The sequence below is a fragment of the Salvelinus sp. IW2-2015 genome, unplaced genomic scaffold, assembly GCF_002910315.2.
Source record: "Salvelinus sp. IW2-2015 unplaced genomic scaffold, ASM291031v2 Un_scaffold1889, whole genome shotgun sequence".
Lineage (NCBI taxonomy): Eukaryota > Metazoa > Chordata > Actinopteri > Salmoniformes > Salmonidae > Salvelinus > Salvelinus sp. IW2-2015.
The window spans coordinates 64,238-78,020 of record NW_019943251.1 but is presented as its reverse complement, the minus strand read 5'-3'; the positions used below and the strand labels follow the sequence as shown (position 1 = coordinate 78,020).

At 44.9% G+C, this 13,783-nt stretch overlaps 1 protein-coding gene across 1 annotated transcript in view; it reads left to right on the top strand.

Moving 5' to 3' along the window:
- Positions 1-5,271, top strand: part of LOC112072319 (rho guanine nucleotide exchange factor 17-like) — a 22,311-nt gene extending 17,040 nt beyond the window's left edge. Inside the window, 7 exon segments of the mRNA XM_070439742.1 lie at positions 138-382; positions 480-747; positions 876-962; positions 1,049-1,265; positions 1,566-1,740; positions 2,033-2,308; positions 2,415-5,271. Coding sequence (XP_070295843.1) covers positions 138-382; positions 480-747; positions 876-962; positions 1,049-1,265; positions 1,566-1,740; positions 2,033-2,308; positions 2,415-2,620 — 1,474 coding nt within the window. The 3' untranslated portion in view covers positions 2,621-5,271.
- Positions 5,272-13,783: the final 8,512 nt, after the last annotated feature.

Genomic DNA, 13,783 nt, shown 5'->3' with positions numbered 1-13,783 from the left:
TCAAGGGGAGGTTGGGACACAGAGCATAGTGTACAAACACACACATATCAGTCTTTACTGTTGATGTCCTGCAATGCTTGTAATGCTAACGTTACTGACTTCTAACCAATCAGTGTCCTACAACCTGTGTCTCCTAGGGAACGTGGAGTGGACCCCTTCCCTGCCCCTCCCCGTGTGGCTGTTGACTCCACCCCATCCCAGCAGCAGCAGTTACACATCTCCATTTCTCATTCGTCGCTGCAGCTGACCGAGCCCCCTTCAGGGGCGGGGCCAGAGTTAGTTCCYTTTGACAGTGATGACACGGACGATGAAGATTCTCCTAGCCCCTCCTCCACTCTGCAGAGCCAAGCCAGTCACTCTACTGTGTCGTCCAGCTATGGCAGTGAGTACACACACACACACACACACCCAAGCCATCCATTCATCCAGCCCTGGTAACGACTATGTACACAAACACCCTGACTGTCCCTCTGTCCTAGATGAGGAGGGGTCTGGTTGTAAGGACATGGCTACAGAGACCACCAGTAGTGAGGAGGAGCAGGACTACCCGGTGGCCAGTCCTTATGGAGCTCCAGGCAGGCCCGGGGTGGGTGGAAGAGGTCGACCCCACAGCGAGAGCCCCATGGACGGGAGAGCCATGCGCCGCTCCTCCCGGGGATCCTTCACTAGAGCCAGTCTGGAGGATCTGCTCAGCATTGACCCGGAGGCTTACCAGAGCTCTGTGTGGCTGGGCACAGAGGACGGATGGTAAACACACACACACACACACAGACACACACACACACAGACACATACACACACACACACACACACACACAGACACACACACACACACGTTGAAATCCTAACTCGGTGTTTTGAACTCTCTCCGTCAGTATCCACGTGTACCAGTCATCAGACAACATCCGTAACCGTAACAACAGCATGAAGATGCAGCACTCTGCCCCCATCCTGTGTGTTCTGTGAGTCCGGCTGCTTACAAGTCTRCCACTTTATCTGGTGATTCACTACTTCAGTGTCTGACAATCTCCTCCCTCTCTTCTCTCAGCTACCTGGACAACAAGGTGTTTGTGTCCCTGGCCAACGGAGATGTGATCGTCTACCAGAGGGAGGCGGGGAGTTTCTGGGACGCTCAGTCATCTCAGACGTTGAGTCTGGGCACGCCCAGTTGTCCTGTCACTAAGATGGTCCCGGTCGGAGGGAAGCTGTGGTGTGGTTCACAGAACCGCGTTCTCATCGTCAACACAACCACACTGGTGCAAGAGGTATGATCACATTACAGTCACAAGATTGGTGGATGGAACGATGGGTGAATGAATGGATGGACTGATTTTTATTATTTTTATTATTTTACCTTTATTTAACAAGGCAAGTCAGTTAAGAACACATTCTTATTTACAATGACGGCCTACCAGGGAACAGTGGGTTAACTGCCTTGTTCAGAACGACAGATTTTTACCTCGTCGGCTCAGGGATTCGATCTTGCAACCTTTCGGTTACTAGTCCAACGCTCTAACCACTGGGCTACCTGATGGGTGGTTGTAATCTCTCTCTCTCCCCTGCAGCACTGGTTCCAGTTGGGCACAGACAGCAGTAGGTGTGTTACCTGCATGGTGAGCTACGGCCAGGGGGTGTGGCTGGCGCTCCAGGGTAGTGCCCAGATCAGACTTTACCACGCCCAGACCTGGGAAAGTCTGACGGAGGTGGACGTGGCTCCCGCCGTGCACAAGATGCTTGCAGGTAACACCGAGCACACACCATAAGTGTCCAAAACATCGTAGACCTTTACTGCCTTAACGACGGCAGTTAAAATACACACACACACCACACAAATTAATTCAGCACATTACATCTCTTAACCAGTAGATGGCAGCACCAGAAAGCACTCCTCTCTCTCTCTCTCTCTCTCTGGCCTTTCTCTCTCTGGCCTTTCTCTCTCTGGCCTTTCTCTCTCTGGCCTTTCTCTCTCTGGCCTTTCTCTCTCTGGCCTTCCTCTCCCTCTCACCTTACCCTCCACCATTCTCCTCCCCAGGTTCAGATGCGATCATCCGGCAACACAAGGCAGCGTGTCTGAGGATCACAGCTCTCCTGGCCTGTAAGGACCTGCTGTGGATCGGGACCAGTGCAGGGGTGGTCCTGACCCTGTCTATCCCAGCCGTCAGCTCTGGGACAGTGTCAGGGACGCTGCGGTCACCTCTGACRCCCATGGGCTCTGCTCACGGACACACTGGCCATGTGAGGTTCCTCACCTCCATAGAACTACCTGAAGGCTTCGACGTCAACTTCCCCCTGCCCGCCGATACCACAGGTAACCACGTCACTTCAAGCACCATTATTTCTTACAAACACATTTGTCACACAATGTTTAAATGGATACTTCCATATTTATGACCTTTGAACTCCTTTGTCTCCAGCCCAGAGTGGTGTTGACGGGGGTAATGGGGGTCTGCAGAGGCGGGACTCCTCTCACCGACGAGCCTCCGCCCTCCTGCCCGTCAAAACCAATCAGCTGGTGATCTCAGGTGGCGACGGCTACGAGGACTTCCGGCTGACCAATAGCAGCAGTGAGACAGTGGGGCGGGACGACAGCACCAACCACTTACTGCTGTGGAGGGTCTGAGCCAATCAGCCGGCCCCATTTATTAAAGCCCACCCTCTAAGCACCAGCAACATACAGTACTGCCTTGGAGAGTCCCCCGACCCCTTTAAACCCCACCCTCAGCTGAAACTGCACACAAACCCCGCCCTCCTCTTTAAACCCCTCCCCCTTTTTATTAGGTCCAGTTTTTTTTGTCCTTTGCTCAATCTTCTGATCTCTCTGTGCATGGGTGTTGTTAGCCCAGACTGAAAAACTACAGGCTCACTTTAAACCAGGTTTCTGTTGTTTTAGTTTGTTCCGATGCAACTGTGTGTGTTGTTAATCGCTGAGTGGTGTGTGCTTGGTGTTTCGGCGTGAATCACCCTCCACTTGTATTGCTCAGTCTGTGGACTTCGTGTCATAATGAAACTCTACAGACTTTACTTAGAGGGAACAAGAGAGAGAGAGATATTGGGAGAGGGAGATGAAGAAGAGAGATTAGATGAAGGATATGGAGGGAAAGCAAGAAAGAAAGAGAGAAGGAAATAGAGAGGGAGAGACAGTAGAGAGAGTGTGGATGAGGACAGACCGATCAGGTGAAGGATAAGAAGAGAGAGAGAGATTGAGGCAGACATGGTGAAAGGCGAGTGATGGGAAGGGGATTGTGAACTCTGCAACAAGCCGACTGATGGACTGACGGAAGTAACAATGGAACAAGGAGTTTGAAGAAGGGCCTGAGGACTGGGGTCAAACGTCCATCTTTGGATTCCTCTTTTCGGCCCACACCATGCGGACACCCCATCCTAGGGAGGAGAGGAGAAAGGGATGGAAAAGGGAGTGAAGGAGACTAAAGAGTAACATTATAAAAGTAACCAATGTGCAATATATGGCAAGGGTACCTACTAAAACTATACACAAACACACACACTTTCTTCACTCGTTTGACAAAACACAGCTCGTCTCTCCGTAGCCTATGTCTCACTCATACATACACCTCTTTCTCACCTTAATCACTTTTGTGTTTGTTATTATTTTAAAGATTTGTTGTATTTTAAAAGAGCTGAAGCAGCATCGCACCACTACAGTGAAGTGTGTTTTAAAACATTTCTTTTCGAGGTCGTAGTAGAGATATGTTTGTACAGTATTTATGTTTTTGATTTGAGCTTTGTATTTTTTACAGCGCTTAATTTATAGATGTCTTTTTCTCTCTTTCTTTGCCTCTAAGAGATTGTGATTTACAAGAGCTCTGACACACACACACACACACACACACACACACACACACACACACACACACACACACACACACAACACACACAAAAAGCCTATAAAACAACACATATATATACACACACATACACACACACAAACCAGTGTCCTGAAGTTCAGGCTCAAGGTGATAGTGTTAATGTCTCCAAGCCACGAGAACTACCCTGAAAACTATCTGGGTCACCTTCAACCACTCCAACCGAATGCATTAGCATTAGGCTAATTCCCCCACTGTGAGCCAATGAAGAGGCTAACCGATAATCAGACGCGACAGATAGCCTAGCGGTTAAGAGCCTTGGCGAGTAACCGAAAGGTCGCTGGTTCGAATCCCAGTGGCGACTAGGTGAAAAAAATCTGACAATGTGCCCTTGAGCAAGGCACAACTCTAATTGCTCCTGTAAGTCGCTCTGGATAAGAGATAATAAGTCTAAATGACTAAAATGTAAATATAATCGGATAACCTGGTCCTTTGATACTCAACTGCTGCTAGCTGTGTCTCTGTGTAGAGGTGTGTTAGTGGAGCAGCCTGTCTCTGTGTAGAGGTGTGTTAGTGGAGCAGCCTCCGTCTCTGTGTAGAGGTGGGTTAGTGGAGCATCCTGTCTCTGTGTAGAGGTGGGTTAGTGGAGCAGCCTGCTCTGTGTAGAGGTGTTAGTGGAGCAGCCTGTCTCTGTGTAGAGGTGTGTTAGTGGAGCAGCCTGTCTCTGTGTAGAGGTGTGTTAGTGGAGCAGCCTGTCTCTGTGTAGACGTATGTTAAGTGTTAAGTGCTCTGTACTTTAGCCAAGTGTGGAATAATTGTTGGTTATTCTGTCCACGTTGTTGTGTTGTCACATTGGGTAGACTGTGTGGAACCATGTGGATTTTTTCTACCCATTATATTTCCATGGTCCCCCCCACCCGCCTCTGTTTTCACAGTAACTGCATACGACATTTATAAACACTACATTGTAGAATATGAAGCATGTTAGCTTTCATGTTAATCAAGTAACAGAATTGAGTAGGATATCACTGTGGCAAAGACATTCAGAATTTACCATTCACACTACTTCTAACCGTCATAATAAGTTTATGCTGCCATCCTAGTAAATTTCAGTAACCCTTCTGCCAGTTTGTGAAAGAAGTCTATTGTGTAATGTAAATATTGGTATATATTGCCGTTTTTTCTGTAAATAGTGCACCCACTGTCCTCAATTGTTGATATGAATCTAATGGCATATTTTTATATACTTGTGTGTGTTTTTTCTCCTCTGGCATGCGCTGTCAGTCACGTTTAAATTATAACTGCCACAAAATGACAACAAGAGAAAGGAAACGGCGTCTATGGTTATACTTCAGTTGTCATGGTTACGTTTTCTTCCTGTAGCTGTTTCTGTTTCGTCACTTCGGGTTCTTCTTTGGAATTAAATAATTTCACTGGTGCCAGACTACCAGGTGTCTGTAGCAGTTCTTACCGCCGCTGGGAGTTGGGATGTATCCTGTCTGTCTGTGTCTGTCTGTATGTCTGTCTGTCTGTCTGCACACCCTGTAGTTTTCCAGAGCCAGGAGTGAAGAATACTGATTCATGGACTTGGCCAGGAACAACTCTGGACCCTATCTATGGGATCTAACTTCTAACTCAAGATCTCAGGCAAGACTGCATCAGTACAGGAGTTATTGTAGGAGAGGTGAGGACTTGCACTCTCATAATGAGGTAGCCCTGCCTGTGGCCTAAAACTCTGTGTCACCCTCTGAGCAAGAGGGAATTCCCAAAGGTTCAGATCCCACCCGTGACCCTAACAGCACCACAGTGACTGTAAGTTCTCTGTACCAACACAATGTATAGTACTGGAAGATCCCTGGATGAACCATTATCTCACACACACACACACACACACACACACACACACATACACACAGCAAAGTGAAATGCTCTGATAAATGACCTGCATTTGTGTGTTAGTACGAGGGGGCTGGGAATGAATGTCTACGCTCACACACTCAATGAATGAAGACACACGACTGATTGAGACGTGTTGCACAATAGACCTCCTGTCTGCCAGAAGAATGGGATTTTGATAGTGTGTCAGACTCACACAGTCAGACCAGTGGAACATTTCAGTGTTAGGTTTTCACAATTATCTACTGTAAATAGAATAAAGTTAGCTTTATCAGAAGATTATCTTTGAGACGTTGTGTGTGTGAGTGAGAGAAGGCTAATTCTATTTCAGGCTATTTTTCTAAATGCTGCATCTGCAGGTTGAGAGAGGGAGTGAATTGAATCTCAATCATGGAGGGAAAGAGAATGAGGACAGTGAATTTGTATCCCATCCTTTTAAGTAACCATTATCTAAACCCTCTATGTTGATGATGATGTCATTACAGGCTCTTTGCTTTATATAAGGCCCAGTGTCATGTACAGCATTATTTTTGCATAGGCTAACCCCATTAAAATACATGCAGTCTTGATTCTGTCATACATTTTCAACTTTGATGTGTTGATTTTGCATAAGTTATGGCAAAGACATTCTTTATCTTTTATCGAGTCATTTAGTAGTCTAGTACAAGCAGCCTATAGGCCAAGTTAGTAAAGTTAGGTGGTCAGGTGTGTATAAAATATGTATGCCTGCCTCTGTCATCATAGAAAAGCTTTTGACACCCTGATGATGCACGAGCAGGCTGCTAAGAGGCGAGGCGGATGAATCCCGACAGATGGCTCCCGGTCCCGTTAACGCACCGCCGATGCTGTCCCGGTGCGCGTGGATTCCCCGCATTGACTCGTGATGAGTTCAGCAGCAGAGGAGGCGCGCGGAAAGAAAAGAGGGGGGAAATAAGGGGGCCCGCGCGCGCCACACGGGTTTCAGCCGGTGACGTAGCTGCCTGTAAACTCACCAAGCGACATTACCGTATTTAAATTTCTGGATCAGAGAACTCGCGAGGTGTAGGCCTACTTCCTACCGGCATTTTATCTGTATGTTTCTAAAACAACCCTTGTATATATACAGCGTACGCGAATATCTGACAATGATCGTCCCAGACCACTGATTTAACCCTATTTAACCACCAATCTGGTAAGTGTATAAACTTTTAGTTTATGATTTTGCTTGTTTCATGTTAGAGCCTCGTTTTGTCTGTCTCTTCTGCTATTGGTTTGACAGCTTTTTGAACGTTTTATAAGGTTCTATAAAGGTATAGCTAGGCTTGTAAAGGTATAGCTAGGCTTGTTCTTACAATGAAGATGGTTCACTTCCGATTAAATTGAATTGGAGTTGTGGTGTTTTAATATCTTGCTATAGCATGCAATCGTTTCCCCCATTTTGTTAATAGGCTATACTTTTGGAGATCTATAAGGATGGGAAGTATATGTACCACTTTGTTTGGTTATATTCACTGAAACGATGTCACCACGAGTTAATGCTTGTGTTCAAGTTTATCCTAATGTCATTATTGTGTTGTGAAGTCCATGTTTCGGATAGGCTATTGTAACATATTTTGGTGGTGTATGTGTATTGTGTTGCTCTGTCTGTGGGATAGTAAAATGAAAGTAATTGTCGCATTTAGAGAGATGCATCACCTTAGCCACAGAAGGCAATGCTGTTCCCTCGTCAGCAATGCTACAATGTCTCATGGCGAGTGGAAATATGGACAGCGCACGATGCCATGTCTTTATGACTCATGTGTCGCATATAGCCTAGATGAACTTGAGCAGTAGCCAAGGCTGGGCTATATCCATAAAACATCATGAAAATTGTATAACCTGTTATTAGGGCACAATAAACATAGATGTTCATAGTTAGAAAGTTATCAAAACTTAGAGAGAGGTTCTTCTGTCAAATTTTCTCAACTCACTTCTAAAGTATCCGGATAGTCTGTGAGGGACACGTTTTACGTGAGATGTGATCCGTTACATTGTAACTAAGGTCTTTTAAACTATCGCCTATCTGTGGCGCACGCCTCCCCTCGCGATCCACCACGCACTGCCGCGCTTGTGTGCGTGATGACTTCACTGTAGCTAATTAATCACGGAACCTTCAGGGTTTCCGCTAATGACAACTGCCATTCGGTCATAATTGACTATATCGTAAATATTTTAATTTGCTTTTTGGTTTAAGGTCAGGGTTATGCATAAAGTTAGCAGTGTGGTTAAGGTTAGGTTTAAAATCACATTTTAAGAAGAGAAATTATAGAAATAGGCGGGGTTTATTACTTTGAGGCTGTGGTAACTAGTGATGACGACAGTGGATAGACTTTTTGTCACTACGGGTTGGTATCACAGCCCGAAAATAAATAAATCCACAGGTAGGTTTCAATTAAGCAAGGGCTGAGGGGGTGTGTTATATGGCCAATATACCACGGCTAAAGGCTGTTCTTACGCAGGACGCAACATGGAGTGCCTGGACACAGCCCTTAGCCGTGGTATATTGGCAATATACCACAAACCCCAGAGGTGCCTTATTGCTATTATAAACTAGTTACCAACGTAATTAGAACAGTAAAAACAAATGTTTTGTCATACCCGTGGTATATGGTCTGATAAACAACAGCTGTCAGCCAATCAGCATTCAGGGCTCGAACCACCCAGTTTATAATGATGTATAATCCCTGGATTGCTGTTGCGATGTATTGGCCAATGAGAGGCTTTGAAGCCACCGGTCTGCCATATTGGCACTCCTCAGAAGATGCAGCCCTCCATAGGAATCAATGGAATTTTATATTATTTCAAGTACTGTATAATTCCAATATTTGCTTCATGGACAAAATTACATGTATTTAACCATTTTTGTTGCTGTAGTGGGGACAGTAAAATTTGAATCTTCAAAAAATTATACTTTAAGAAAATATTGGTGGTGGTGGCTTCAAAACAGCCCCCCTGTCAATCAACTAGTGTGTGTGTATATATATGACAGAGAAAGAGAACCAGTCAAAAGTTTGGACACACTTACTCATTCAAGGGTTTTTCTTGATTTTTACTATGTTCTACGTTTTAAAATAATAGTGAAGACATCAAAACTATGAAAAAACACATATGGAATCATGTAGTAACCAAAAAAGTGTTAAACAAATCAAAATATATGTACTATTTTAGATTCTTCAAAGTAGTCACCCTTTGCCTTGATGACAGCTTTGCACACTCTTGGCATTCTCTCAACCAGCTTCACGAGGTAGTCACCTGGAATGCATTTCCATTAACACGTGTGCCTTGTTAAAAGTTAATTTGTTCAATTTATTTCCTTCTTAATGCGTTTGAGCCAATCAGTTGTGTTGTGACAAGATAGGGGGGTATACAGAAGATAGCCCTATTTGGTAAAAGGCCAAGTCCATATTATGGCAAGAACAGCTCAAACAAGCCAAGCGAAATGACAGTCCATCATTACTTTAAGACATGAAGGTCAGTCAATACGGAACATTTCAGGACTTTGAAAGTTTCTTCAAGTGCTGTCACAAAAACCATGATATGATGAAACTGGCTCTCATGAGGACCGCCACAGGAAAGGAAGTCCCAGAGTTCTCTGCTGCAGAGGATAAATTCATTAGCGTTAACTGCACCTTAGATTGCAGCCCAAATAAATGCTTCACAGAGATCAAGTAACAGACACTTCTCAACATCAACTGTTCAGAGGAGACTGCGTGAATCAGGCCTTTATGGGCGAATTGCTGCAAAGAAACCACTACTAAAGGACACCAATAAGAAGAGACTTGCTTTTGCCAAGAAACACAACTAATGGACATTAGACAGGTGGAAATCTGTCCTTTGGTCTGATGAGTCCAAATTTGCGATTTTTGGTTCCAACCGCCATGTCTTTGTGTGGTTCCCACCGTGAAGCATGGAGGAGGAGGTGTAATGATGTGAGGGTGCTTTGCTGGTGACACTGTCAGTGATTTATTTAGAATACAAGGCACACTTTACCAACATGGCTACCACAGCATTTTGCAGTGATACTCCATCCCATCTGGTTTGCGCTTAGTGGGACTATCATTTGTTTTTCAACAGGACAATGAGCCAAAACACCTCCAGGCTGTGTAAGAGCTATTTGACCAAGAAGGAGAGTGATGGAGTGCTGCATCAGATGACCTGGCCTCCACAATCACCCAACCTCAACCCAATTGAGATGGTTTGGAATGAGTTGGACCGCAAAGTGAACGAAAAGCAGCCAACAAGTGCTCAGCATTTGTGGGAACTCCGTCAAGACTGTTGGAAAAGCATTCCTCATGAAGCTGGTTGAGAGAATGCCAAGAGTGCAAAGCTGTCATCAAGGCAAAGGGTGGCTACTTTGAAGAATCTAAAATATATTTGGATTTGTTTAACACTTTTTTTATGCTTACTACATGATTCCATATATGTTATTTCATAGTTTTGATGTCTTCACTATTATTCTACAATGTAGAAAATAGTAAAAATAAAGAAAAACCCTGCAATGAGTAGGTGTGTCCAAACTTTTGACTGGTACTGTGTGTATATATATATATATATATATATATATATATATATATACTGAACAAAAACATAAACGCAACATGTAAAGTTTTGGTCTCATGTTTCATGAGCTGAAATAAAAGTTCCCAGAAATGTTCCATACCCACAAAAAGCTTATTTCTCTCAAATTCTGTGCACACATTTGTTTACATCCCAGTTAGTGAGCATTGCTCTTTTGCCAAGATAATCCATTCACCTGACAGGTGTGGCATACCAAGAAACTGATTAAACAGCATGATCATTACACAGGTGCACCTTGTACTGGGGACAATGAAAGTCCACTCTAAAATGTGCAGTTTTGTCTCACAACATAATGCCACAGTTGTCTCAAGTTTTGAGGTAGCGTGCAATTGGCATGCTGACTGCAGGAATGTCCACCAGAGCTGTTGCCAGAGAATTTATGTTCCCGTGGTGGTGGGGTTATGGTATGGGTGGGCATAACCTACAGACAACAAACACAATTGCATTTTATTGATGGCACAGAGACACCGTGATGAGATCCTGAGGCCTATTGTTGTGCCATTCATCCACCACCATCCCCTCATGTTTCAGCATGATAACGCACGGCCCCATGTCGCAAGGATCTGTACACAATTCCTGGAAGCTGAAAATGTCCCAGTTCTTCCATGGCCTGCGTACTCTTCAGCCATGTCACCTATTGTGTATGTTTGGGATGCTCTGGATCGACCTGTACGACAGCGTGTTCCAGTTCCCGCCGATATCCAGCACCTTCGCACAGCCATTGAAGAGGAGTGGGACAACATTCCACAGGCCATAATCAACAGCCTGATCAGCTCTATGGGAAGGAGATGTTGCACTGCGTGAGGCAAATAGTGGTCCCACCAGATACTGACTGGTTTTCTGATCCACATCCCTACCTTTATTTATAAGATATCTGTGACCAACAGATGCATATCTGTGTCACCAGTCATGTGAAATCTATAGATGCCGGCCAAATTAATTAATTTAAATTGACAGATTTCCTTATATGAACTGTAACTTAGTAAAAATCTTTGAAATTGTTGCATGTTGCGTTTCTCTTTTTGTTCAGTGTACATCTATCATTGATAGGTTTAGGTTAGACTGGACTTGAATGACATGCCTGTGACTCCAACATATTTAAATGGAGTCTACTGTGGTACTACTATAGCCATCTGACATAACTTTAATACCGTAGATGTCTATAGAGCCACACTATCATCGTCTTCACTTCAGTGGAATTTGGTACAAGACACTATTTGGGCCAGTGACACCAGCCCAAAGCAGTTGCAGAGAGAACAATTCAATGTTGTATCAACAATAAATAGTTTTTGTTGATTTAGTTTTTGATGCGTTGTTACTGTCAGCAGTGTTTCCCAGCAGTGGATAAACATCCTGTGGCGGACTGCACTAACATCGAATAGTCCCTGCGATATGCAACTTTTCAGGGAAGTCAGGAACCAATACACGCAGTGAGTTAGGAAAGCAAAGGCTAGCTTTTTCAAACAGACATTTGCATTCTGTAGCTCTAACTCCAAAAAGTTCTGGTACACTGTAAAGTCCATGGAGAATAAGAGCACCTCCTCCCAGCTGCCCACTGCACTGAGGATAGGAAACACTGTCACCACCAATAAATCCACGATAATCGAGAATTTCAATATGCATTTCTCTACGGCTGGCCATGCTTTCCTCGTGGCTAGCCCGGCCAACCGCTCCGCACTCCCCACAGCTACTTGCCCAAGCCTCCCCAGATTCTCCTTCACCCAAATCCAGATAGCAAATGTTCTGAAAGAGCTGCAAAACCTGGACCCGTACAAATCAGCTGGGCTAGACAATTTGGACCCTCTTTCTAAAATTATCCGCCGCCATTGCAATCCCTATTACCAGTCTGTTCAACCTCTCTTTCGTATCGTCCGAGTTTCCTAAAGATTGGAAAGCTGCCTCGGTCATCCCCCTCTTCAAAGGGGGTGACACTCTAGACCCAAACGGTTACAGACCTATATCCATCCTGCCCTGCCTTTTCTAAATTCTTCAAAAGCCAAGTTAACAAACAGATCACTGACCATTTCCAATCCCACCGTACCTTCTCCGCTTTACAATCTGGTTTCCGAGCTGGTCACTGGTGCACCTCAGCCACACTCAAGGTCCTAAACGATATCATAACCGCCATCGATAAAAGACAGTACTGTGCAGCCGTCTCCATCGACCTGGCCAAGGCTTTCGACTCTGTCAATCACCGCATTCTTATCGGCAGCCTCAACAGCCTTGGTTTCTCAAATGACTGCCTCGCCTGGTTCACCAACTACTTCTCAGATAGAATTCAGTGTGTCAAATCAGAGGGCCTGTTGTCCGGACCTCTGGCAGTCTCTATGGGGGTACCACAGGGTTCAATTCTCGGGCCGACTCTTTTCTCTGTATATATCAACAATGTCGCTCTTGCTGCAGGTGATTCCTTGATCCACCTCTACGCAGACGACACCATTCTGTATACTTCTGGCCCTTCTTTGAACACTGTGTTAACAAACCTCCAAACGAGCATCAATGCCATACAATACTCCTTCCATGGCCTCCAACTGCTCTTAAACGCTAGTGCATGCTTTTCAACCGATCGCTCCCCGCACCCGCCCGCCCGACTAGCATCACTACTCTGGACGGTTCTGACTTAGAATATGTGGACAACTACAAATACCTAGGTGTCTGGCTAGACTGTAAACTCTCCTTCCAGATTCATATTAAACATCTCCAATCCAAAATTCAATCTAGAATCGGCTTCCTATTTCGCAACAAAGCCTCCTTCACTCACGCTGCCAAACATACCCTCGTAAAACTGACTATCATACCGATCCTCGACTTCGGCGATGTCATTTACAAAATACCCTCCAACACTCTACTCAGTAAACTGGATGCAGTCTATCATAATGCCATCCGTTTTGTCACCAAAGCCCCATATACCACCCACCACTGCGACCTGTATGCTCTTGTTGGCTGGCCCTCGCTACATATTCGTCGACAGACCCACTGGCTCCAGGTCATCTAAGTCTTTGCTAGGTAAAGCTCCGCCTTATCTCAGCTCACTGGTCACCATAAAAACTCCCACCTGTAGCACGTGCTCTAGCAGGTATATCTCACTGGTCATCCCCAAAGCCAACACCTCCTTTGGCCGCCTTTCCTTCCAGTTCTCTACTGCCAATGACTGGAACGAATTGCAGAAATTGCTGAAGTTGGAGACTTATCTCCCTCACTAACTTTAAGCATCAGCTATCTGAGCAGCTTACCGATCGCTGCAGCTGTACACAGCCCATCTGTAAATAGCCCATCCAACTACCTACCTCATCCCCATATTGTTTTTATTTACTTTTTTGCTCTTTTGCACACCAGTATTTCTACTTGCACATCATCATCTGCACATCTATCACTTCGGTGTTAATTTGCTAAATTGTAATTACTTCGCTACTATGGCCTATTTATTGCCTTACCTCCTTACTCCATTTGCACACACTGTATATAGA